The sequence below is a fragment of the Oncorhynchus mykiss genome, chromosome 5 (genome assembly GCF_057628025.1).
Source record: "Oncorhynchus mykiss isolate SJ-2025 chromosome 5, ASM5762802v1, whole genome shotgun sequence".
Lineage (NCBI taxonomy): Eukaryota > Metazoa > Chordata > Actinopteri > Salmoniformes > Salmonidae > Oncorhynchus > Oncorhynchus mykiss.
In genome coordinates, this window is record NC_143026.1 from 47,465,691 (window position 1) to 47,492,444 (window position 26,754).

The following is a 26,754-nucleotide window of genomic DNA, read 5'->3' on the forward strand; positions in this document are numbered from 1 at the left end:
ACAAGACGCCAAGCGCTTCAAGCCAAGCCTCCTCTTCCACCCTCTCTCCCCACACGCAAAATTTTAGTTGCATCTCGCGCCGGACACTTGTCTTCCCATGTAAACAACTCGCTGATCTATAGCGTGCCCGCTCCATATCAAGCTGCTCTTTCCGCAATGCATAGCTGGTGAAGTAATTTAATGTTGAGCTAAATGTTGTTGTTTAATATTAAAACAATTTGTTTTTTTTTGGTTCAGGACTTAATTGGAAAATAATTTGTTCCAACCCTTGGTTTTATTACGTGTTTTTTTTTTTTACATATAAAATATGTCTTGACTGCGACAAGGGCTCGATAAATGAGTGTCTAGTCTGCTGAATTAACTAAAAAAAGTATATGCCACTGCACAGCTGTAGGCTTCTACAAGACAGCAACACTGCTTAAGGATCGGACCCTTTTTTAAAAATTGGTGCTCAGCTCTCTATCTTACCTGTAGTGGTCTGTGTCCAGGTCAGTGGTCAGTGTGAGTGTCTGGGTGGCAGACAGAGGTAGGGTCTTCTTGCTCCATGTCTGGCTGGACTCAGGGTCTGACAGCACCAGCAGGTCACTAACCTTACCATTCTGCCTGAAGGGTGGCACCACTGAGTAACCTGGCAGGAACACAACACAGCAGCCAGTCAAGATAGGGCCCTAGGTGTCACACTGTCTACATCAGTGGAGTCTGCTGAACAGCTCTTAGTAATGGCTGGAACAGAGCGAATGGAATGGCATTAAACACATGGAAACCACGTTTGATGTATTTGATACCATTCCACTAATTCCTCACCAGTTATTACCACGAGCCCATTCTCCCCAATTTTGGAGCAACCAACCTCCTGTGGTCTACATGTAAAATAAATACAGACAGGGCTCCAGTCTTTTACATGACAAATAAACCCACTAGAACAACTACGGAGGAGACATACTTTTTTAGAATAACAAGCGAAGTGGAACAAGGCAAACAAAATATGCGTAACAGCATGATTTATTTAAATTCCACTAAATCCAATCAGCATCAACGGGAGTTGAGATCTTGACACCTAGCAGAGGTTAGCTTTCATTCTGCCGATGACTTGGCATGGCGGTGAAACTATTTCACAGGGCACCACTACTGCCATGGTGCCCTGAATGCACTCTACAGCATCGTGCAGTATCATACTGTAGCTGGCAGAAACACAGAGGCAATCACAAACAGGTAGGTGGGCAGGCAAACGTTTTTGGTTATTTAGAAGTGTTCATTCAGACCTCTGCCCACATTTATTTGAATATTCGAACTGATATTAGTATTTAACATCAAATCAACATTTATTGGTTGTGTACACAGTTTAGAATACATTAGCCCCTAACAATGCAGCGGAATTTTATATATATATAGCCATTAATTCCAATTATCCTCATATATATATATATATATATATATATATATATATATATATATATATATATATATATATATATATATATATATATATATATATATATATATATATATATATATATATATATATATATAATGCTTTATGTCGGAACAAATCCAATGAATAACCCAAATAGGACTGTAGCAAAGTATTTCAAACGCAATCTACACAAATATACACAAAATATACTAAGAATATGTACAGCAGTAGATATTAGAACGAGCTATGTCAAGAATCCAATATATAAATAAATGTGGTGAGTTTAAAGTTGAACTAAAATGTACAGTAAGTGGTAGAATGAACTCAGTCGAGAATACAGTATTTAAATACACAGTACAAAACCCCCATGGCAAAATTTATAAAATTGCAGGAAATTAGCATCCGGACCAGAGTCCGCAGCTCAAGTGGCTAAGGCCCTTGATCTTTCTGGCCTTCCTGTTACACTGGGTACTGCAGATGTACTGGAGGGCAGGCAGTGTGCCCACGATGATACGTTGGGCGGACCGCACCATCCTCTGGAGAGACCTGCGGTTGCTAGGAGTGGAATTGCCGTAACAGGCAGTAATACAGCCTGACAGAATGCTCTCGATGGTGCATGTGTATTAGTTTGTGAGGGTCTTCGGGGCAACGCAGAATTTCTTCAGCCTCCTGAGTTTGAAGAGGCGCCATTGCACCTTCACCACACACAGGTCCTCTGGAACTTGAAGCTTTTGACTCTCTCCACTGCGGGTCTGTTGATGTGGATGGGGACGTGCTCACTCTGCTGTCTCCTATAGTCCACGATCATATCCTTTTGTTGACGTTGAGGGAGAAGTTATTCTCCTGGCACCACTCTGCAAGGGCTTTCACCTCCCCTCGGTAAGTTGTCTCGTCGTTGTTGGTAATAGGGCTTACCACTGTTGTGTAGTCAGCACACTTGATGATTGAGTTGGAGGTGTGCACGGTCATACAGTCATGCGTGAACAGGAAGTGCAGGATGGGGCTGAGCACACATCCCTGCGGGGCCCACATGTTGAGGATTAGCTTGGCAGAGGTGTTATTGCATACCTTCACCAGGTCGGCCCGTCAGGAAGTCTAGGACCCAGTTGCACAGGGAGGGGCTCAGACCCAGATCTTTGTAATAAGCTTTGATTACTTATTGAGTATTCATTTTTGAGAAATAAATTATATGCCTATTTTAACAATGAAAAGGCATTGCCTAAATTAAATGATCCATGTTACATACATAACTAATTTGCTTCCAGGGCCGAAACACATTGGGTTTTTTTTCTACCTGGTAGTTAATTGCACTCACCTGGTGTCCCGGGTCTAAATTAGTCCCAAAAAGAAGGAGAGGATGAAATCCAGAACGGTTTCGGCCCACCAAGCCCGGAATTGGGCAGCCCTGCTCTATACTGAAGTGGACGGGCAGGAAGTGTGCCCCCGGGTTTATTGGGATCAGAATCACTGGTCACTCGCTGACCAGTAATCCTCTCTCTCGCTTCGTCTCACCTGCAGTGGTTGCAGAGCACAGTCGCTCCCTCGCGCAGCAAGTGCTCAGGTTAAAAACATAGCCAAATAATATTTTAACATATTTCGAACAGCACCCAAAAAATCCTGACATTGGGTGTGGCTGCTTATGGTACTGTGCTGAATACCGTGAGAAGGCAGGGACTGAGCTGGATTGGGGTCAATTTCATTTCAATTCAGGAAGTAGCCATTAATTCCAATTATCCTCATAAGACCTGACTGAATTAAAATGGAAACAACCCCAACCCTAATGGAGAAAATTAATAACCAGTTAGGCCTAGTTGATGAGGAGATATGACAGTAGCCCATTAACAGAAAGGCCGTACCTGTAGAGGTCTTATCTTGCACGGCCAGGTGTAGTACTCCCAACAGGAAGTTGATGAGCTCAGGACAGAACCTCTTGGAGAAGGAGATGTACTCCACCGCCAGACAGCACAGCACCAGGCCTGATGTCACATCCTCTAATGACATCACGGGACACTGATGACATCACACAAACACAGGGAAAATAGGTCAAATTTAGGCATAAATCACCACCTCAAAACTACTTTGCCTACTAAACATAGTACATATGCATTTACACACACACACTAACAATCTTCAGAAGGGGACAATAATGTGCTTTCAATCCTTTTTCCTTCTCTATGACCTTGTGACACTTCTGTGCATCCTCTGCTTTTTCTGAAACAAAGCCATTAGCTTCAACTAGCTAGCCAGTCTGCTTTCTTTTTCTAGTGTGTGTGTGTGTGTGTGTGTGTGTGTGTGTGTGTGTGTGTGTGTGTGTGTAAATGCATGTCTGCGCGCGAATCACGTTGAGAAAGTAACTCAGAGGTTCTCTAGCCTGTTTTCACCATTCGCATAGCAACAAAGTCATTGTTGGCATGTAGATGTTACATAAGAATACAACTTCATATTTTCCCCTGGAAAGGTTTGCTTTGACATCACCACCATATTCAACACTAAGAAAGGACATGACTCCACGGGTCAAAAGCTTAGTGAAAATGCAGGCATGTAGCAACAGAAACAGTGTGTGTGTATGCATGCATGTTCCTTTCCATTGAGCAAAATCTGGAGCTGAGCTATCTACATAAACACCATGATTAAACAAAGGGTTGGTGGCAGGAAGGAAGGATAAAGCCCTCTTCTGCAGACCCGGGTTCAACTAGTACTTTACATTTTTCAAATAGTTTGAGTATTTGCTCTAACCTGCCTAGAGTGCCAGATGGGCAGGGTTAGCAGCTTTGGGAATATTCTAATGATCCGTTAAGACAGCCAAGTTGAACCGCAGAGTGAAGGAAACGCAACCAACAAGTGCTCAGCATATGTGGGACCTCCATCGAGACTGTTGGAAAAGCATTCCAGGTGAATGCTGGTTGAGAGAATGCCAAGAGTGTGCAAAGCCATCAAGGCAAAGGGTGGCTATGGCTTTGATATAAAATATATTCTGACTTGTTTAAAGCTTTTTTGGTTAAAACATGATTCCATGTGTGATATTTCATAGTTTTGATGTCTTCACTAATATTCTACAAAGTAGAAAAAATAAAATAAAATAAAAACCCTTGAATGAGTGGATGTTATACAACGTTTGACCGGTAGTGAGTGTGAGTGTGTATTCTAAAATTGATTTCCCCTTTGTCAATCTACACACACTACAACATAACGACAAAACCCATAAAAAAAATTGTTTGCAAATTTATTAAATACGAAAAACTGAAATACCACATTTAGATAAGAATTCAGACCCATTACTCAAGCACTTGTCGAAGCACCTTTGGCAGCGATTACAGACTCTAGTCTTATTACATGTATTTGGGGACTTTCTCCCATTCTTCTCTGCAGATCCTCTCAAGCTCTGGCAGGTTAGATGGGGAGCATCGCTGCACAGCTATTTTCAGGTCTCTCCAGAGATGTTCGATCGGGTTCAAGTCTGGGCTCTGGCTCAAGGACATTCAGAGACTGCACTGTCTTGGCTGTGTGCTTAGAGTCATTGTCCTGTTGGAAGGTGAACCTTTGCTTAAGTCTGAGGTCCTAAGCACTCTGGAGCAGGTGTTCATCAATGATCTCAGTACTTTGCTCCGTTCATCTTCCTCTCGATACGGACTAGTTTCCCAGTCCCTGCCGCTGAAAAACATCCCCACAGCATGAGTCTGCCACCGCCATGCTTCACCGTAGGGATGGTGCCAGGTTTCCTCCAGACGTGACGCTTGGCATTCAGGCCACAGAGTTCAATCTTGGTTTCATCATACCAGAGAATCTTGCTTCTCCTGGTCTGAGAGTCCTTTAGGTTCCTTTTGGCAAACTCCAAGCGGCTGTCATGTGCCTTTTACTGAGTGGCTTGCGTCTGGTCACTACCATAAAGGCCTGATTGGTGGAGTGCTGCAGAGATGGTTCTCCCATATCCACAGAGGATCTCTGGAGCTCTGTGACAATTGGGTTCTTGGTCACCACCCTGACCAAGGCCCTTCTCCGATTGCTCAGTTTGGCAGATCCAAACTTCTCCCATTTAAGAATGATGTAGGCCATCATTAAGTTCTTGGGGACCTTTAATGCTGCAGACAATTTTAGCTACCCTTCCCCAGATCTGTGCTGACACAATCCTGTCTCGGAGCGCTACGGACAATTCCGTCAAGCTCGTGGCTTGGTTTTTGCTCTGAAATGCACTGTCGACTGTGGGACCTTATATAGACAGGTGTGTGCCTTTCCAAATAATGTCAAATCAATTGAACTTACCACAGGTGGACTCCAATAAAGTTGTAGAAACATCTCAAGGATGATCAATGGAAACAGGATGCACCTGAGCTCAATTTTAAGTCTCATAGCAAAGGGTCTGAATACTTATGTAAATAAGGTATCCATTTTTTATTTTGAATACATTTACAAAAATGTCTAAAACCTGTTTTCGCTTCGTCATTATGGGGTATTGTGTGCAGATTGAGGAGGAAACATTTTTATTTAATCCATTTTAGAATACGGTTGTTACGTAACAAAATGTGGAAAATACTTTCCGAATGCACTATTTATTATCTGCCCGACTAAAACAATCTATCAAACAATCAACCAGTCGACTAATTACGGTCAGTCCCATTGTGAGGGTTAGGGTTAGGATTTTTATCCAGACAACTTGACACAAGCTCTTCACACACACAATCTGTCTGTCATACACAGACACAGGCTCAAACACACTGTGCGATAATTACCTTGGTGAGGGCCTGGCTGATGTACAGTAGGGCTGGGGTGGTGACAGGGTGGCGGAAGTCTGAGGTGGGGAACAGCAATGCTGTTATCTTCAGGTAAATGAGCTGAGAAAAAAAAGGAGAGAGACGGCGAGAGAGAGACGTCACCAACACGTCAACTTGACAGAACACTGTCATAGGAAACCAATTTACAGACAAGCTTGGTGCTCACTGTTAGGGCTAGTAGTAATTGCCAGGGACCTCACGATACGACATTATCCCGATACAATATGTATTGCAATTCTCACAATTCTATACGCACTCACTATGTCTGCTGCAGAGAGACGAGAGCGTGAGAAAATTCGCATTGATCAGTCATGGAAACAAAAGTGCAGAAAAAATGTTGGCTCACTATTTACAAAGAAGATTGAGAACAAGCTATAATATGAAACATACCAGAGATTTTGCGCAGCTACAGCAGAGTGGCACTAGCTATGGCTGACTAGCAATTAATTTAAGAAAAATTGGTAGTCAAGTATCGCTATAATATCGTCAAACCTAAATTTTCAATATGTAATTGTATCGATTCTCCCCACATCACTTCTTTGTATTAAATGTTTTTATTTCACCTTTCTTTAACCAGGTAGGATGGTTGAGAACAAGTTCTCATTTACAACTGCGACCTGGCCAAGATAAAGTAAAGCAGTGCGACATAAACACAGTTACACATGGAATAAACAAACATACAGCCAATAACACAATAAAAAAATCTATATATAGTGTGTGCAAATGTAGTAAGTTTAGGGAGCTACGGCAATAAATAGGCCATAATGGCGAAATAATTACAATTTAGCATTAGTGGCGTGATAGATGAGCAGAAGATGAATGTGCAAGTGGAGATACTGGTATGCAAAGGAGCAAAAAAAATGAATAAGAATATGGGGATGAGGTAGTTGGGTGGGCTATTTACAGATGGGTTGTGTATAGATGCTCAGACAGCTAATGCTTAAAGTTAGTGAGGGAGATATGTGTCCAGCTTCAGTGATTTTTGTAATTTGTTCCAATCGTTGGCAGCAGAGAACTGGAAGGAAAGGTGGCCAAAGGAGGAGTTGCTTTGGGGATGACCAGTGACATATTCCTGCTGGAGCGAGTGCTGCGGGTGGGTGCTGCTATGGTGACCAGTGAGCTGAGATAAGGTGGGGCTTTACCTAGCAGACTTATAGATGACCTGGAGCCAGTCGGTTTGGCGCGAATATGAAGTGAGGGCCAGTCAACGAGAGCATACATGTCGCAGTAGTGGGTAGTATATATGAGGCGTTGGTGACAAAACGGATGGCACTGTGATAGACTACATCCAGTTTACTGAATAGTGTTCGATGCTATTTTGTAAACGACATCGCCAAAGTCAAGGTTCGGTAGGATAGTCAGTTTTACGAGGGTATATTTGGGGGCATGACTTCTCACTGTCAGAGAACAAATGGAACAGGATCAACAGATGTCAGAAGGGTATTTCATTCAAGATGGCGTAGCAGTCAGACGTCGTGTCGTGTCCCTTGTATATATCCGTTTTTTTTTTAAAAACATATTTTTCTTCGCATATCTTTTAAAACATTTTTCTAAACCTCAACATCTAAATACTCTCCTGCAACCCTCCTCACCCAATGTAGCGTGGATCTGCTTTTTTTCCCCTAAAGTACTCATATTTACTTCGGATCCGGAACCCCTCAACTGAAGCTAGCCAGCTAACTACCAGTCAGCAAACCATTGCTAGCGGTCATCAGCTAACCTTTAGCTCGGAAAGCTCTCGCCAGTTCGAACAACGCGACTCTAACCAGAGCATAACGGACCTATTATTTTTATCCCCGGATTCCCAAACGGAACTTTTTAATCTGGATCTTCACAACTAGCTAACTAGCTAACCGCAAACCCGGATGACTACTCCTGGCTAGCGTTTCCATCCACTTAGCTTGAAGCTAGCCCGGCCAGAGCTCCTGTGCTACCACCGAAGCATACTCCTGGGCTACAATATCGGGACCCACGACCGGTCTATCGATGTCACCGCATGAAGAGGCATAAACAGACTTAACCCCCATCGCGACGTCCCCCAAAGGCTAACTTTCTAGCCCGTGCTATCTGCTTGCTTGCTAATTCAGGCCTGGTAACTGCTAGCTTGTTTAGCCCCAGTCTGCTAACTGCTAGCTTGTTTAGCCACGGCCTACTAACTGTTAGCTAGTTAGCACAGGCCTGCTAACTGTCTGAATCGCCGCGTCCCCAGCCAGCCCATCCACTCATTGGACCCATATTTACTTTCAATCTCTTTTCGATTTTTAATTTGATTATACCTTCCGGTAACCTGCCTCACCCAATGTGATACGGAATCGCTATTATTTTGTATTTTTAGAACACATTCAAGAACCTCCAGAAGCCAACCAGCTAACTAGCTACAAGCTATTTAGTCATTGTTAGCCACTGCTAGCGGCTTTTACCTGCTGCACAGCCAGCCAGTTTTTCTAGCCTGGATAATACTCGCCAGTCTAGCTTCCCTGTCCCATCCACCGCTGCCCCCTGGACACTGATCACTTGGCTACATAGCTGATGCCTGCTGGACTGTCCATTAAACATGGTACTCCATTCTGTTTGTTTATGTTTTATCTGTCGGCCCCAGCCGCACTCAGGCTCTGTGTGTAGTTAATCCGACCCTCTCTGCCTAGTCAACGCCATTTTACCTGCTGTTGTTGTGCTAGCTGATTAGCTGTTGTTGTCTCACCTACTGGTTTAGCTAGCTCTCCCAATCAACACCTGTGATTACTGTATGCCTCGCTGTATGTCTCTCTCAAATGTCAATATGCCTTGTATACTGTTGTTCAGGTTAGTTATCATTGTTTTAGTTTACAATGGAGCCCCTAGTTCCACTCTTCATACCCCTGATACCTCCTTTGTCCCACCTCCCACCCATGTGTGACCTCACCCAGTGCCTGGGCTTACCTCCGCTGTACCCGCACCCCACCATACCCGTCTGCGCATTATGCCCTGAATATATTCTACCATGCCCAGAAATCTGCTCCTTTTATTCTTTGTCCCCAACGCTCTAGGCGACCAGTTTTGATAGCCTTTAGCCGCACCCTCATACTACTCCTCCTCTGTTCCGCAGGTGATGTGGAGGTAAACCCAGGCCCTGCATGTCCCCAGGCACCCTCATTTGTTGACTTCTGTGATCGAAAAAGCCTTGGTTTCATGCATGTCAACATCAGAAGCCTCCTCCCTAAGTTTGTTTTACTCACTGCTTTAGCACACTCTGCTAACCCTGATGTCCTTGCCGTGTCTGAATCCTGGCTCAGGAAGGCCACCAAAAATTCTGAGATTTCCATACCCAACTATAACATTTTCCGTCAAGATAGAACTGCCAAAGGGGGAGGAGTTGCAGTCTACTGCAGAGATAGCCTGCAAAGTAATGTCATACTTTCCAGGTCCATACCCAAACAGTTCGAACTACTAATTTTAAAAATGACTCTCTCCAGAAATAAGTCTCTCACTGTTGCTGCCTGCTACCGACCCCCCTCAGCTCCCAGCTGTGCCCTGGACACCATTTGTGAATTGATTGCCCCTCATCTAGCTTCAGAGTTTGTTCTGTTAGGTGACCTAAACTGGGATATGCTTAACACCCCGGCAGTCCTACAATCTAAGCTAGATGCCCTCAATCTCACACAAATCATCAAGGAACCCACCAGGTACAACCCTAAATCTGTAAACAAGGGCACCCTCATAGACGTCATCCTGACCAACTGGCCCTCCAAATACACCTCCGCTGTCTTCAACCAGGATCTCAGCGATCACTGCCTCATTGCCTGTATCCGCAGTCAAATGACCACCCCTCATTACTGTCAAACGCTCCCTAAAACACTTCTGTGAGCAGGCCTTTCTAATCGACCTGGCCCGGGTATCCTGGAAGGACATTGACCTCATCCCGTCAGTTGAGGATGCCTGGTCATTCTTTAAAAGTAACTTCCTCGCCATTTTAGATAAGCATGCTCCGTTCAAAAAATGCAGAACTAAGAACAGATATAGCCCTTGGTTCACTCCAGACCTGACTGCCCTCGACCAGCACAAAAACATCCTGTGGCGGACTGCAATAGCACCGAATAGTCCCCGCGATATGCAACTGTTCAGGGAAGTCAGGAACCAATACACGCAGTCAGTCAGGAAAGCAAAGGCCAGCTTCTTCAGGCAGAAATTTGCATCCTGTAGCTCTAACTCCAAAAAGTACTGGGACACTGAAGTCCATGGAGAACAAGAGCACCTCCTCCCAGCTGCCCACTGCACTGAGGCTAGGTAACACGGTCACCACCGATAAATCCATGATTATCGAAAACCTCAACAAGCATTTCTCAACGGCTAGCCATGCCTTCCTCTTGGCTACTCCAACCTCGGCCAACAGCTCCGCCCCGCCCGCAGCTACTCGCCCAAGCCTCTCCAGGTTCTCCTTTACCCAAATCCAGATAGCAGATGTTCTGAAAGAGCTGCAAAACCTGGACCCGTACATATCAGCTGGGCTTGACAATCTGGACCCTCTATTTCTGAAACTATCCGCCACCATTGTCGCAACCCCTATTACCAGCCTGTTCAACCTCTCATATCGTCTGAGATCCCCAAGGATTGGAAAGCTGCCACAGTCATCCCCATCTTCAAAGGGGAGACACCCTGGACCCAAACTGTTACAGACCTATATCCATCCTGCCCTGCCTATCTAAGGTCTTCGAAAGCCAAGTCAACAAACAGGTCACTGACCATCTCGAATCCCACCATACCTTCTCCGCTGTGCAATCTGGTTTCCGAGCCGGTCACGGGTGCACCTCAGCCACGCTCAAGGTACTAAACGATATCATAACCGCCATCGATAAAAGACAGTACTGTGCAGCCATCTTCATCGACCTTGCCAAGGCTTTCGAATCTGTCAATCACCATATTCTTATCGGCAGACGCAGTAGCCTCGGTTTTTCTGATGACTGCCTTGCCTGGTTCACCAACTACTTTGCAGACAGAGTTCAGTGTGTCAAATCGGAGGGCATGCTGTCCGGTCCTCTGGCAGTCTCTATGGGGGTGCCACAGGGTTCAATTCTCGGGCCGACTCTTTTCTCTGTATATATCAATGATGTTGCTCTTGCTGCGGGCGATTCCCTGATCCACCTCTACGCAGACTGTATACTTCCGGCCCGTCCTTGGACACTGTGCTATCTAACCTCCAAACGAGCTTCAATGCCATACAACACTCCTTCCGTGGCCTCCAACTGCTCTTAAACGCTAGTAAAACCAAATGCATGCTTTTCAACCGTTCGCTGCCTGCACCCGCATGCCCGACTAGCATCACCACCCTGGATGGTTCCGACCTAGAATATGTGGACATCTATAAGTACCTAGGTGTCTGGCTAGACTGTAAACTCTCCTTACAGACTCATAAACATCTCCAATCTAAAAATCTAATCTAGAGCCGGCTTTCTATTCCGCAACAAATCCTCCTTCACGCACGCCAAACTTACCCTAGTAAAACTGACTATCCTACCGATCCTCGACTTCAGCGATGGAAGCTATTTTGTAGATGACAACACCCTACTCAGCAAACTGGATGCAGTTTATCACAGTGCCATCCGTTTTGTTACTAAAGCACCCTATACCACCCACCACTGCGACCTGTATGCTCTAGTCGGCTGCAGGTCATCTACAAGTCCATGCTAGGTAAAGCTCCGCCTTATCTCAGTTCACTGGTCACGATGGCAACACCCACCCGTAGCACGCGCTCCAGCAGGTGTATCTCACTGATCATCCCTAAAGCCAACACCTCATTTGGCGGCCTTTCGTTCCAGTTCTCTGCTGCCTGTGACTGGAACGAATTGCAAAAAAATAAAATAATTTTTATTCATTTTTTTAATCGCTGAAGTTGTAGACTTATCTCCCTCACCAACTTCAAACATCTGCTATCTGAGCAGCTAACCGATCGCTGCAGCTGTACATAGTCTATCGGTAAATAGCACAATTTTACCTACCTCATCCCCATACTGTTTTTATTTATTTACTTTTCTGCTCTTTTGCACACCAGTATCTCTACCAGTACATGACCATCTGATCATTTATCACTCCAGTGTTAATCTGCAAAATTGTAACTATTCGCCTACCTCCTCATGCCTTTTGCACACAATGTATATAGACTCTTTTTTTCTACTGTGTTATTGACTTGTTAATTGTTTACTCCATGTGTAACTCTGTGTTGTCTGTTCACACTGCTATGCTTTATCTTGGCCAGGTCGCAGTTGTAAATGAGAACTTGTTCTCAACTAGCCTACCTGGTTAAATTAAGGTGAAATAAAATAAATAAATAAATAAATTTCCCTGGCTTTTTTCCTGACTTGACATGTAGAGCAGTGTTTCACGCAGAAAAAGATAGTCCATGGCAATAACATAACAGAGAAGTGGGAAGCAAAACCATTTGAGAGGAAAGTCAAGGGTACCATGTCTAGTTGTGGGAAGGCGGCCCGACCCTTGACCTCCAGTACCTCCTCCATCCTGTGTGCGCTGTCAACCAGAGTCGTCTGCATCGCCTTGGAAGCAGCTTCAGGGAACAGCTGACATAGACCATACAGCTGCCTGGAGAGCAGCAGGGAGAGACAGAACAAACCAGCACTATTACAATCAATACACCTGGCACAGTCAAATCATATAGCATATCAAAACTAGAGAGCGTTACTCACGGTATAATTTTGTCTATTGTGGAAAGTTCTGGTGGACTCCTGGAAGCCAACTCGCCCACATACTCCAGCAGAAAGCCAAATAATTTCTAAAAGAGGAAGTGAGAAATACACAGCAGTTGAATCAAATAACTATTTTGATCCATAGCAAAACATCTGCATATCAGTTAACAATTCCATCTTGTGATTCAGGCTGAACACTGACTTGTAGTTTGAGTTTGTTCCCCACAGCCAGACTGGGATGGTTACACTTCTGTGTCCTGGCAAGGATGATACACTGGTGGTCAGCAGGATGACCCTGCAGTAGGCCCTTCAGGTCACTGTAGCTCTCCGGAGCTGGGAGGAGGGGCAAGGGGGAGAGAAGGACATTGGACATGGGTGGAGAAGGCAGACAAGACAATGATGGTGTTGTGTCAGGGCATGACCACCAGGGAGAGTCATGTTTTGTTTTGCTGGATGACTGGAGAGCAGTCAATGTTAGCTTTCAATTGAAACATAAATAATTTTAGATCAATCCGTCAATTATTTTTCCTATATACCAATATATTCCAAAAAACTATCACCTACCGAAAATGATGTCCAGTTAGATCATATAAAACAGGGGTCTTACCTTTGAAAGTGTATGGTAGTTCTGTTTTAGCTGCCTCTGCTTGGGCCTTCCTCTCCTCCTCACTCAGCTGAGATTTGGTTGCAGGCACTTCATCCTTCTCCTCCTCATCCTTCTCCTCCTCCTCTCCTCCCTCACTCTCCTGCTCAGAGTCCAGGTCTGAGTGGCTATCCTCGCCACTGCCCTCCTCTTCCTCCTCTCCACCAGATTCCTCCTCACCACTCTCTCCTTCACCACCCTCCTCCTCGTCATCCCCCTCTATCTTTGCTCCTTCCTCATTTATGTTCCATTTCCCATCCTATAGAGAGAGAACGAGAAAAAAATGAATTTTGTTATGTGCTCTTCTTTCAGTGAACGCCTGTAAATTTGACTGTGTCACACACTCCCCTATGTATTTATTTGGACAGTGAAGCTTAAATATTTATTTTGGCTCTATACTCTAGCATTTTGGATTTGAGATCAAATGTTCCATATGAGGGGACAGTACAGAATGGCACCTTTTATTTGAGGATATTTTCATGCATATCGGTTGGGCACAACAAAAACAAACTGCAAATGCAGTCATTGGAATATCGGACCAAATACACGTTTTACTAAAAATATTTGAATTTGTCCAAACACCTATGACACCTTCAAATGGGTGAACTAGATACATGGCACTTTTATTTCTAAACGGTAAAACAGATATGTCTGAAAATACCCTCAAATAAAAGGTGGCGTAGGTAAGCATTTCACAGGAAGGTGGCGCATGTGACAAATACAATTTTATTTGATTTAGATTTTAGACTGTCGCCTAATATGAAACATTTGATCTCAAATAAAAAAGGATGGAATATTAGAGCCAAAATAAACGTTTTAGCATCACTGTCCAAATAAATGTGTGACCCTTCCTACTACTTCCTTCCATTGAGAGAGTAGCGATGATGCGATGTCTGAACTCCAAGACACAAGGTCAAATCAAAATCCACACACAGGCAGAGCGAGCTTGGTCCCTTCCCCGACAAGGCAGAGCCTGCCTGGTCCCTTCCCCGACAAGGCAGAGCCTGCCTGGTCCCTTCCCCGACAAGGCAGAGCCTGCCTGGTCCCTTCCCCGACAAGGCAGAGCCTGCCTGGTCCCTTACCTGATAGGCCAGAGTCGGTTTTTCATCACCGTCTAGGATGAAGCCGTCGTTGAGGTCGTCAGCTGACATGTGAGCCTGGGTCTTGGTGCAGTCTTCTACTACATCTCCCATCATCCTCCTCAGCCTGTCAGCCTGGGGCAAGGGTCAAACCACAGAAAGGAAATAGCTTCAGTACAGTAGACAGGTCAAACCACAGAGGGACAAACTGTGTCAGTGTGTCAATAGTTAACATCCTTCCCTTTCTCAAGTCCTTTTCGCTATGATCACTGTCTGACAGGTCAGGTGAAAGCAGACCCATTAGCCATCAATGGTCATAAAGAAAATATTACAAGGAAATGGTGTTGAGACACATCCATACCTCTAGTTTCTGCAGGCGTTCCCTTTCCTCCCTGGCCACTTCCTCTGGAGTCTTCATCTTCTCAGATGGTTGAGCCTTCATCTCAAAGCCCAGCTCTCGCACCATCATGTCATACTCATCCAGCTGGAACATACAAGGGAAGAGACAAAGATGAATATGTGTTTGTGACCAATACAATTTGATTTGAGATGAGACAAAGGGTTTTTTCCTTGGGCACAATCATTTTACTTATCCGGGTTCATCTCCCTGAGATAAGGTCTCCTGGAAACATTTTAATTTAACCTTGATGTATACAGGTTAGACTCAATAAGATACTAATTATATTTTGTATGAGGGACATGTTTGACTTGGTGGATAATCAATTAAAAGTTCCATTGGAAGCATGTCCTGTTCTTTTACCTTGGGTTTGTCTTCCTCCTCCAGTCTGTCAGCCTTGGGGGCATTCTTGTGAGCCAGCAGCCCCTGAATGCTTTTCCAGTCCTGGTCCAGCTTCTCTGTCAGCACCTGGGACTCCTCCTTCTGGTTCTGCCTCTCCCTCTGAGGACAACCAACAGACCTGTCAGGCATCTGATCTCACCTCAAGACACCCGTAGCGCTATTGCTAGTACTGGAAAAGTTCATCAAATATCTGGTGGACCACAATACACAACCAAGTCAAGACGAAGGGTATTAAACCCCTCCTAAAAAGGAAGAAAATGCAGCACACTGATAACCTTGGGATGCTCCCCAAACAATTGAATGGACCTCCCACCAACATTTCAGTGAATAAACCTTAATACCATTCCTAATGTGTCTTAAGACATTAAGGCACATCCTAGAATGAGACTAGAGGGATTGACGCTCACCTTCTCTTGTTTCGACTTGAGGATGAGCTCCTCTATGAGTTCCTGTCTGGACTTGGCTCTCTGGTTCCCCCCGTTATCCTTCTCCCCTTGGGTCTTCCTCCTCAGCAGACCGCCTCCCCCGAAGTGGGATGCAGTCAGCTCAGCTGGAGGAAAGATGGATGAGAAAATATTGTCCTTGTTATGTCACTACTTCAACAGGTGTCACCAATAGTGACACCTTCTTTTTTTTACAGACAAATACTTAGCCAATGTACATCTTTATGTTCTCTCGCCACCACCTGCTGGCTTTCCCTCCTCCCCTTTATCTTTCTCTCACTTCCCCCCACCCCTTCTCTCCCTCTCCCTAGTCTACAGCTCCCCCGGATTCTGTGAAGACTGGGGCCGTTGTGTCTCACCTGAGAGCACTCCTTTCTCATCTGCATCATCGTCGCTGTCCACCATGTTGTTGAGCTTCTCCATCTCAGACAGAGACTGGCCATAGTGGGTCAATTCCTCCTCCTCATTCAGGTTATACATGTCCTTCTTGTCTTGGGTACGCTGAAGGGGGAAAACATCAAGAGAGGACCATGTTAAGTTATGGACTACGGTACATCTTTATACAATACACATGTATTTGTCCAAATGTTACTTTGGAAATGAGTCTTCTCCTCTGGTCTCAACCCACCCACATAACACACAGATTTGAGAGGAGCACAGGGCCAGCCAAAGTGCAGCTCCACAGACTCTAGTTTAATGAATTATTTTATATTGGATATGCTGTAAATCGACAATGGTAAGGCTGGGGTGGGCAAACGTCTTGGCTCAAGGGCCACATCGGGATTTTGAAAATCAACTAAGGGACACACAGATTTGTTAAAAAATATGTCCAATTTGCAGGCCAGAAAATATATAAATCCATTATAATTTCAACATTTTGGGGGTTTTATTTTTAAAATTAACAGCGTGTCCCATTGAGAACAAGGTTGATTTTGCAAGGGAGCCCTGGTCCCTATACATTCTCTCTCATTTTAGACATTCAAGTGTGGCCTTGAGTGTTTTTTAACAACCCCAAATAATCATATCTAAAAAAAAAAAAAAAGATGCCGGCCACAGACCTTAGTTTGCCCACTCCCATAGAAGGTGTTTCATGCAGTGACAGTGGGGCGAAGAGAGATACTGTATGTCTGTCCGTATTGATCTCACCTGTCTTTCCATCGAAAACCTCTGAAGGATTTTTTCCTCTGGGTCCATCTTGGTGTCATATTCACCAAACCGTTTGTCTATGAACTTATTGGCCTTGTCCTTTGTCTTATATTCCTTCAGCAGGGTCTCTTTTCGCTGGGGGAAGAAAGGAATATTTTATAAGCATAAGATCCACACTGGCACAATAATAAATAGAATTAAAGAAACATGGTAACACACGTTGCAAACCACTCTAGCTGTGATTTGAGATATTGTAAAGCTTACCGTATGCTTCCCAGTCAAAACAGTTCACACATACATTACTACATTTAGTTGATATGGGCTGCTAACAGGAATGACTTTCAGCTCAAAAAAGCAGGTGTAAAATGCTGTTAATTTCTGTATCATGCATTTTGAAAATGCATCACTGTTTATGGCTGTAATGGCAGGCTACACTTCCACAGCGATTGTGCGCGTGCATTCTCTTGTGCGCACAAGTATGTGCATGTGCAGGGGCAAGTATGTGTAAGCTTGGAAGCACTCCTTTTTGGGGGTCGTGGGTAAAAACGTTTGAGAACCACTGAGCAAGCGAACAGATTGCTGATTTGCTATAAGATTGGGTGGAGTGCAAATGTCAAATTGTTGGGAAAGGATTGCCATACATAAATATCTAGCTCCAAAAATGGTTCAGTGAACAATAATTGTTATCGTTTACTTTGCAAGCTCACATAATAACTACAACCTAAAAATATTGAAGACTCATGATAAAAGGAACCACCAGCTTTCATATGTTCTCATGTTCTGAGCAAGGAACTTAAACATTAGCTTTTTTACATGGCACATATTGCACTTTTACTTTCTTCTCCAACACTTTGTTTTTGCATTATTTAAACCAAATTGAACATGTTTCATTATTTATTTGGGGCTGAATTGATTTTTATTGATGTATTGTATTAAGTTAAAATAAGTGTTCATTCAGTATTGTTGTAATTGTCATTATTACAAATAAATAAAAATTGGCCGCCTAATCTGTATCGGCTGTTTTGGTCTTCCAATAATCGGTATCGGTGTTGAAAAATCATAATCGGTCGACCTCTAGGGGCGGCAGGGTAGCCTAGTGGTTAGCCTAGTTGGACTAGTAACCGGAAGGTTGCTAGTTCAAATCCCCGAGCTGACAAGGTACAAATCTGTTATTCTGCCCCTGAACAGACAGCACTGTTCCTAGGCCGTCATTGAAAATAAGAATTTGTTCTTAACTGACTTGCCTAGTTAAATAAAAGGTAAAATAAAAATTAAAAACCACTGGTAACTGAAGAAAACGAGCTTGGACTGGTAAAAATTGATATGTCATCCACCTGGGGAACTCGGGCCTCTTTCTAGAGCTTTAACTTTCCGACCTGAAGATCACTTTCGTCATTATTTTTCCGAGTTCCCAGTTGTTTTGAACGCGGCATTATAAGATACGACTTGGACATGACTTGAGACTAGAAGTCGATCGATTAATCGGAATGGCCGATTTCCCGATTATTAAAAAAAATGTTTTTTATACCTTTTATTTAACTAGGCAAGTCAGTTAAGAACACATTCTTATTTTCAATGACTGCCTAGGAACTGTGGGTTAACTGCCTTGTTCAGGGGCAGATTTTCACCTTGTCAGCTCAGGGGTTCCAATCTTGCAACCGCACAGTTAACTAGTCCAACGCTCTAACCATTGCACTCCACGAGTAGCCTGCCTGTTACGTGAATGTAGTAGAAGCCCAGGTAAATTGCTAACTAGCATTAAACTTATCTTATAAAAAACAATCAATCATAATCACTAGTTATAACTACTGATCCAGTTTAGCAGGCAATACTAACTAGGTGAAATTGTGTCATTTCTCTTGCGTTCATTGCACGCAGAGTCAGGGTATATGCAACAGTTTGGGCTGCCTGGCTCATTGCGAACTAATTTGCCAGAATTTTACGTAATTATGACATACATTGAAGGTTGTGCAATGTAACAAGAATATTTACACTTAGGGATGCCACCCGTTAGATAAAACACCGAACGGTTCCGTATTTCACGGAAATAATAAACATTTTGTTTTCGAAATGATAGTTTCCGGATTCAATCATATTAATGACCAAAGGCTCGTATTTCTGTGTGTTATTATGTTATAATTAAGTCTGATTTGATAGAGCAGTCTGACTGAGCAGCAGCAGGCCCGTAATCATTCATTCAAACAGCACTTTAGTGCGTTTTGCCAGCAGCTCTTCGCAAGCACAGCGCTGTTTATGACTTCAAGCCTATCAGCCTAATGGCTGGTGTAACCAATGTGAAATGGCTAGCTAGTTAGCTGGGTGGGCGCTAATACTGTTTCAAACGTCACTCGCTTTTAGATTTGGAGTAGTTATTCCCCTTGCACTGCAAGGGCCGCGGCTTTTGTGGAGTGATGGGTAACGATGCTTCGAGTGTGGCTGTTGTCTATGTGTTCCTGGTTCGAGCCCAGGTAGGGGCAAGGAGGGGGACGGAATCTATACTGTTACACTGGCAATACTATAGTGCCTATAAGAACATCCAATAGTCAAAGGTATATGAAATTCAAATGGTATAGAGAGAAATAGTCCTATAATACTATATTAACTACAACCTAAATAAAACCTCTTACCTTGGAATATTGAAGTCTCATGTTAAAAGGAACCACCAACTTTCATATGTTCTCATGTTCTGAGCAAGGAACTTAAACGTTAGCTTTTTTTACATGGCACATATTACTTTCTTCTCCAACACTTTGTTTTTGCATTATTTAAACCAAAGCGAACATGTTTCATTATTTATTTGAGGCTAAATTGATTTTATTGATGCTATATATTAAGTTAAAATAAGTGTTAATTCAGTATTGTTGTAAATGTCATTATTACAAATAAAAAAAATTGGCAGATTAATCGGTATCGGCTTTTTTGGTCTTCCAATAATCAGTATCAGCGTTGAAAAATCATAATCGGTCGACCTCTACTATAGACGTTCTACTTGGGACTCGGACCTTCGAATAATAGTGACTTTTTGGTCAATTTCAATGAAAAAAATGTTGCGGCAACTATTGCTGGCAATTAGTTCCCTTCGCCAAGACGAGTTTTTGCTTGGAGCAAACGTTAGTTAGTCTACTACGGGCGTCTTTAGGATCCATCTAGCCTGGTCCCAGATCTGTTTACGCTGTCTTGTTAACTCCTTTGGTCAATTTATATGGACAACGACCATAGGAAGTTGGTAAGAGAGTACAAATCTGAAGCCAGGCTAGATACTTTACATCAATCTCAGCATATGTTATCTTCAAAGCCCCATGTGTACATAAACACTTCATTACAACCACCTACCTTGTTGATGGCTTTAGATCTGGATACACCTGGCAGACCGACGTCGTGCTTGCTTTTTCGCCCGAGGATGTCAAACTTTTTCCGGTTGATTTTCACCTCGAATGGGTTGTTTTTTATCTCGGTGGAAGTTTTGGTCTTGCGAACCTTATCAGCAAGGTTCTTCTTTTTTGGCGGTTTCCCCATCTAGACAAAATAGGTAGCTAGGTGAAGGCAAGAATATGGATGAGAACCTCCTTGCTAATATAACAACCATGTAAAGAAAGTATTGAAATACATTAGCTAGTGTGATAACTGGCTAGCTAACGTTGGACACGTTCTCAAGGCAAACATCATAAATTGTAATGGCATACCTTATAGATTGGATATGGTTAACGCGTTCAAGTAAAACACCTCATATGTATTTTCAAGTTAAAATATAACGTTAAATCATCTACTTTGCATTATCCACGTTGTTCCACAGCAGAAAATCCGCGTGCCAGCACGAGGTCAAAGTTCATCATGAGGCGACTCCTCGTCAGTTGACATGGTAAGTAATATTCTGCAGCGTCGCCATCTGGTAAACACTCAGCATTGCACTTCAAGGAAAACGAAAAAGGATGAGATGTGAAATAGGTGCTCGTCAGGACCCCACCTGTTAGCTTTTTTTGTGTGTGCATGTTTTGCATGTTATTTTGGCATTACTACGTGACACATATCAGTTATGTAAAAAATACTAGCTCAGTGCTTTCTTTGGTGGTGAAGCACCAGCGTAGGGGTTGCCAATGTTCTCTAGTTGCGTTGTGATTGGCTCAGGGTTCTGTCACTCATGGGGACAAAATCTACGAGGTGCTTGAAAATGCATGCCCCTCGGGTGCTGCCATAGTTACATTATAAGTGCCCATCCAAGAAGGCTCAAGGTCATTGGCCACAGATACAATGTTTTCAAATCATGTTATATCTACTGTAGCGTTGAATGGACTGATCAAGCAGTCACAAACTAGCAGTCATCATCATGAATCAAGTCAACAATCTACTGGAAAATCCTTTTTAATCCTTGTCATATGAAGAGAGATTAGAGATAAAACGTAGGTGCTCATCGGCCATAAACATTACGAAAATACAACAATGAGTGGTTTGGAAGGAATCAGTGGCTAACTGTAAGCATTGCAAAGCAATCACCAACTGCTATTCAGTGGACTGGGTGTGAGGTCCAGGTCTGGGTTTAAGGGTCTCTTTTCCAAGTTTAAAAGGATAAACATTCAACATTCGCCATGCTGTCAATCCAGCGTAACTTCTACCGCGTTCAAAACAACTGGAAACTCGGAATTGGGAAATCTCAAATTTCAGTGAGTTCAAGACAACTGGGAACTCTGGAGAAAAAAAACAGCTCCGATTGGGAAAATACGTAAATCCAACCCGGAATTCCAAGTCGGGAACTCAGGCCACTTTCTGAGCTCCAACCTGAAGATCACTGACGTCATGAATCAACCGTGTTTTTTTCCAGAGTTCACAGTTGTCTTGAAGTACCATAAATGTGTCAGAGAAAGGCCCTAAAAATTGTCAAAGATTCCAGCCACCCTAGTCATAGACTGTTCTCTCTACTACCGCACGGCAAGCGGTACCGGAGCGCCAAGTCTAGGTCCAAGAGGCTCCTAAATAGCTTCTACCCCCAAGCCATAAGACTCCTGAACAGCTAATCAAATGGCTACCCAGACTGCTGCTACTCTATGTTATATCTATGCATGGTCACTTTAATAACTCTACCTACATGTACATATTACCTCAATTACCTTGACACCGGTGACCTCGCACATTGACTCTGTACCGGTACCCCCTGTTTATAGCCTTGCTATTGTTATTTACTGCTGCTCTTTAATCATTTGTTATTCTTCTCTTACTTTTTTAAGGTATTTTCTTAAAACTGCATTGTTGGTTAAGGGCTTGTAAGTAAGCATTTCACTGTTGTATTTGGCACATGTGACAAATACTGTACATTTTTATTTGAAATTCAGAGAATGCCAGACTTTAATGACAAAGTTTGATGACAAAATTTACCCACGAAGGACCGCCACGCTACCTTCCTGTTCAAGTGAGCACAGCACATCAAGGCGAGTCCAAAAATGTATTGTTTGCTGCTGCATAAATTATGTAATATGCCAGGGAGATATGTATACGGTAGCTAAGAAAGTAATACTAAGTGAATGTTGTATAGTAAACTGTTCACAACGTTGACATCAGAAAACCGCTCGCCCACATAACGCCATACACGTGGTCTGCAGTTGTGAGGCCGGATGGACATACTGCCAAATTCTCTAAAATGACGTTGGAGGCGGCTTATGGTAGGCAAATTAACATTCTATTCTCTGGCAACAGCTGTGGTGGACATTCCTGCAGTCAGCATGCCAATTGCACGCTCCATCCAAACTTGAGACATCTGTGGCATTGTGTTGTGTGACAAAACCGCACATTTTAGTGGCCTTTTGTCCCCAGCACAAGGTGCACCTGTGTAATCACCACACTGTTTAATCAGCTTCTTGATATGCCACAACTGTCCGTTGATGGATTATCTTGGCAAATGAGAAATGCTCACTAACAGGTATGTAAACAAATGTGTACAAAATTCAAGAGAAATAAGCTTTTTTTGTGCATATGTTACATTTCTGGGTTATTTTTTCAGCTCATGAAACACTTAACATGTTGCAGTTATATTTTTGTTCAGTGTAGTACTAATATCAGCGAGTAATACCATAAGTATTGTTCTGCTGATGAAACGTCAACTCAAGATTTACTAGTCTTGGCAAAAATGATCATTTGGAATTGTTTGAAGGAAGGATTTTTATTAATGATTGAACAAAAATAAACAGTACAGTGAAAAAGAGATGGTAGTCTATAAATGGTATAATTACACATTTGTGTAATGGGGGAACAGCTTAGCTGCAAGTTTAAAACAATTCTAAGTGACTTCAAATTAAGAAATGACTAAGGACTTTGCTATCATTGTGCTAATAACAATACTAACAATAAGTAAAAGGGAGTAATTAACAATAAGTAAAAGGGAGTTAGTCATAATGTAGAGACAACAAACAATACAAGGCCTTAGTTTAATGCCATGCGGTTCTTCAGGGAACAGGCTAATGTCCTCAGCTTGCATCAATCATGTAATATACCAGGTTAATAGTAGCCTGGTCATAGATCCATTTGTGCCATCTTGCCAACTTCTATGGTCCTTTATATCATTGGTAAAGACAGCACTAACAGAACTGGGACCAGGCTAGGTTTTGATAGTGGTCTAAAACCAAGCTTCACAGGCAAGTGGGATTCATTCATGACATTGGTCCGGTATCAATGCCCCTCTGCCTGACAACTTTTTTTAAAAAGCCAAGGTGTAAGATCGCTAGCCTTGTCCCAGATGTGTCATTTCGTCCATTCCTATTGCCATTGTTTGGTGTGACAGCACAAATAGATCTGGGACCAGGCTGTAAGATCACACCAACAGATAGATTACATGAACTCCAGTATCTTGAATGCAACTTGAAAGCGAGATGTTTTCTTGAGACAGTTATTTCATTTCAGAGGGGGTTCACAGAGTAGTCCATTGCAGTGTGGTCACTGATCATGCATACAGTGTTAAAATGGTGCGATGTGGCTTCAAAAGAACTGTATTCCAACATTCCCTATATACTTATCGGTAGCCTGAATCCAGACTGAATTGTTCTTTTTGACTTTCAGTTTGGATCCAGGCTGACCTACTGTTTCCTCTAAAAGCAACGGTTATAAAACAGCAGTCCAGGCTGTGGTGCTTCAGTTCACAATGCTCTCACATCAAGTGAAAATGTCTAAATTAAGATTTTTTTTTTTAATAACAAAATAAATTGACTACAGCTATATCATTAACTATATAAAATACATTTGTATTCTCTGTCTAGTACTGTATCTGTCCTCTTAGGTCCCGTTTGTTTATGTCTTTGTGATTGGAGCAGCAGTCCTCCCTCTCACCAGGTGCCACTAAACCCTGGTTGATGGAAGAGGTACGGGAGTGACAGAATGTCAAATTCAGATTAAGAGTTGTTATGCTATTCTTGACATGATTTGAGTTCTCACGGGCCATAGGCCAAGAAAAACCTAACTTGGACCCCATGTTTGAGTGAACAGACTTTACGCTAATGTTAGAAATCTGAAATTAGCACCATGCAGTTCATTTGTAGTTATACATTTTGAATCGGTTACCACCAGTTAAATGACGGAGTAAAAGGGAGGGGGGGGGGGGGGGGGGGGGGAACGACACACACACACTTTGATACAATCCCAAAACATTGTAGTGGTTAATCGAATTTCAGTAACTATTAAAAAATAATAATAATTTGAAAATAAAAATGCACTGCTCACTCCAAGTAGTGGGCCTAAATAGACAGCATGCGTAACAAGCCACACTGAACCAGACTTAATGCACAGTCATTCACCAATGAAAGCGACTTATTAAAACTTCATAAGTGATTTTGACCCTTTTTTTATAGAAAATTAGCACACACTAGGAGGTGCCCACAAAGTTGTAATGCCAGACAAACAAATTATAAAAAGCATCAACATCGAAATATGTGGGTTGTGGCTCGCTCAAGGGGAAGCAAAGGGTTACAAAGCGTGAGAGGGGTGTGCAGGCGGAGGTCTCATCTAGGGTTCCTTTGCTTTTTGTTCCTTTTCTTCCATCTTCTTTTTGTTTTTCTTGAGGAAGGAGGGAGTGCGGAACGTCTTCTTCTTCTTGGAAGATGATTTGCTGAGATATTCGTCACCGTCCTGTTCACAGTCTTGATTGCCAGCGGCGGAAGCGTCAGCAGGCCCCTCTCCCTCAGTGGTGGCGGGAGGGACAGGAGTGGGGTCTTTGGCGGGGAGGGTGGGGGCAGGGGTGGCGGAGGGTTCGTCGTCTTGGGTCAGGTCAGGGAGGGTCTGTCTCAGTGGAGCCTGGTCACTCTCATACTTATAGGTGTGCTCCGGCTGGGGCTCTGTGGGGGAGGGAGGGCGGGAGAGCAGGGGGAGGGAGGAGAAGATCTAATTAGATAGGAGGAAACGGTTCATTTACAGGGCCTGCAAAGCAGCTGCAATACAGATGAGACCACATGTCAAGGCAGATATGAGATCAGCTTTTAAAATCTGCTATTCAACTATTTACATTAGCCATTTCCCATTACTCTCACTTGGGCTACAGATTAATCCACAACAGCGATATATCCAATTTTCTTCTGCCATCATTCAGTCTTTATTCTGTCGCCCAGCTAGTCGTGAACACATATCTATATCAACCATGAAAACAGTCTACGTCTGCAGAGCAGAATCTTCAGGCATCAATAAGACATGCTCCTCAGCTGCGGAATAACACCATCAGCTCAACTGGCCTTCACCACCGCCTAGCTATACATTGAAGACTCGGACCACAAAAGCTTTACATTGAAGACTCAGACAAGAACGCTGACCATTTCACAAAGCAAAGCTTAACAGCTCTTTTACTTATGCTTAAAATAACATCCAGAGAATGGTAAGGCCCTTACAGCTTTTATACAGTAGATGCGATTTAATAGTTTTTCCCCCCAACATCAATCTACACACAATACCCCATAATGACAAAGCAAAAACAGGTTTTTAGAAATGTTTGCAAATCTATTTAAAAAAAACAACTGAAATATCACATTTACATATTCAGACCCTTTACTCAGTACTTTGTTGAAGCACATTTGGCAGTGACGACAGCCTCAAATCTTCTTGTATAACGCTACAAGCTTGGCACACATGTATTTGGGGAGTTTCTCCCATTCTTCTCTGTAGATCCTCTCAACCTCTGTCAGGTTGGATGGGCAGCTATTTTCAGGTCTCTCCAGAGATGTTGGATCGAGTTTAAGTACAGGCTCTGGCTGGGCTACTCAAGGACATTCAGAGACTTGTCCCGAAGCCGCTCCTGCGTTGTCTTGGCTGTGTGCTTAGGGTCGTTGTCCTGTTGGAAGGTGAACCTTCGCCCCTTTGGCAAACTCCAAGCGGGCTGTCATGTGCCTTTTACTGAAGAGTGGCTTTCGTCTGGCCACTCTAACATAAAGGCCTGATTGGTTGAGTGCTGCAGAGATGGCAGAACCTTCCAGAAGGACAACCATCTCCACAGAGGAACTCTGGAGCTCTGTCAGAGTGACCATCACTCTTGGTCACCTCCCTGACTAAGGCCCTTCTCCCCTGATTGCTCAGTCTGGCCGGGTGGCCAGCTCTAGAAAGAGTCTTGGTGGAGCCAAACTTCTTCCATTTAAAGAATGGAGACACAATCCCATCTCTGAGCTCTACGGACTATTCCTTCGACCTCGTGGCCTGGTTTTTGCTCTGGCATGCACTGTCAACTGTGGGACCTTACAAAGACAGGTGTGTGCCTTTCCAAATCATGTCCAATCGATTGAATTTACCACATATGGTCTCCAATCAAGTTGTAGAAACATCTCAAGGATGA

The 26,754-nt window shown here is 43.3% G+C and overlaps 2 protein-coding genes across 3 annotated transcripts in view; both read right to left on the minus strand.

The window, feature by feature from the left end:
- The window catches only part of nop14 (NOP14 nucleolar protein homolog (yeast)), a 33,107-nt gene extending 12,085 nt beyond the window's left edge, over window positions 1-21,022 (minus strand). Inside the window, exons 1-15 of one of the 2 annotated variants that reach the window (XM_021603156.3) lie at window positions 20,651-21,022; window positions 20,301-20,483; window positions 16,968-17,102; window positions 16,181-16,322; window positions 15,786-15,928; window positions 15,340-15,477; window positions 14,941-15,063; window positions 14,583-14,714; window positions 13,465-13,759; window positions 13,060-13,190; window positions 12,858-12,943; window positions 12,618-12,753; window positions 6,142-6,243; window positions 3,271-3,424; window positions 469-628 (exon numbers count right to left, since the gene is read on the minus strand). In XM_021603156.3, coding sequence (XP_021458831.3) covers window positions 469-628; window positions 3,271-3,424; window positions 6,142-6,243; window positions 12,618-12,753; window positions 12,858-12,943; window positions 13,060-13,190; window positions 13,465-13,759; window positions 14,583-14,714; window positions 14,941-15,063; window positions 15,340-15,477; window positions 15,786-15,928; window positions 16,181-16,322; window positions 16,968-17,102; window positions 20,301-20,483 — 2,060 coding nt within the window. In that variant the 5' untranslated portion in view covers window positions 20,651-21,022. Of the gene's footprint in view, window positions 1-468; window positions 629-3,270; window positions 3,425-6,141; window positions 6,244-12,617; window positions 12,754-12,857; window positions 12,944-13,059; window positions 13,191-13,464; window positions 13,760-14,582; window positions 14,715-14,940; window positions 15,064-15,339; window positions 15,478-15,785; window positions 15,929-16,180; window positions 16,323-16,967; window positions 17,103-20,300; window positions 20,501-20,650 lie in introns of both variants that reach the window. The other variant, XM_021603157.3, reaches the window with a different exon arrangement.
- A 2,077-nt stretch (window positions 21,023-23,099) lies between these two features.
- The window catches only part of LOC110523970 (adducin 1 (alpha)), a 54,935-nt gene continuing 51,280 nt past the window's right edge, over window positions 23,100-26,754 (minus strand). The window contains 1 exon segment of the mRNA XM_036977703.2: window positions 23,100-25,276. Coding sequence (XP_036833598.2) covers window positions 24,948-25,276 — 329 coding nt within the window. The 3' untranslated portion in view covers window positions 23,100-24,947.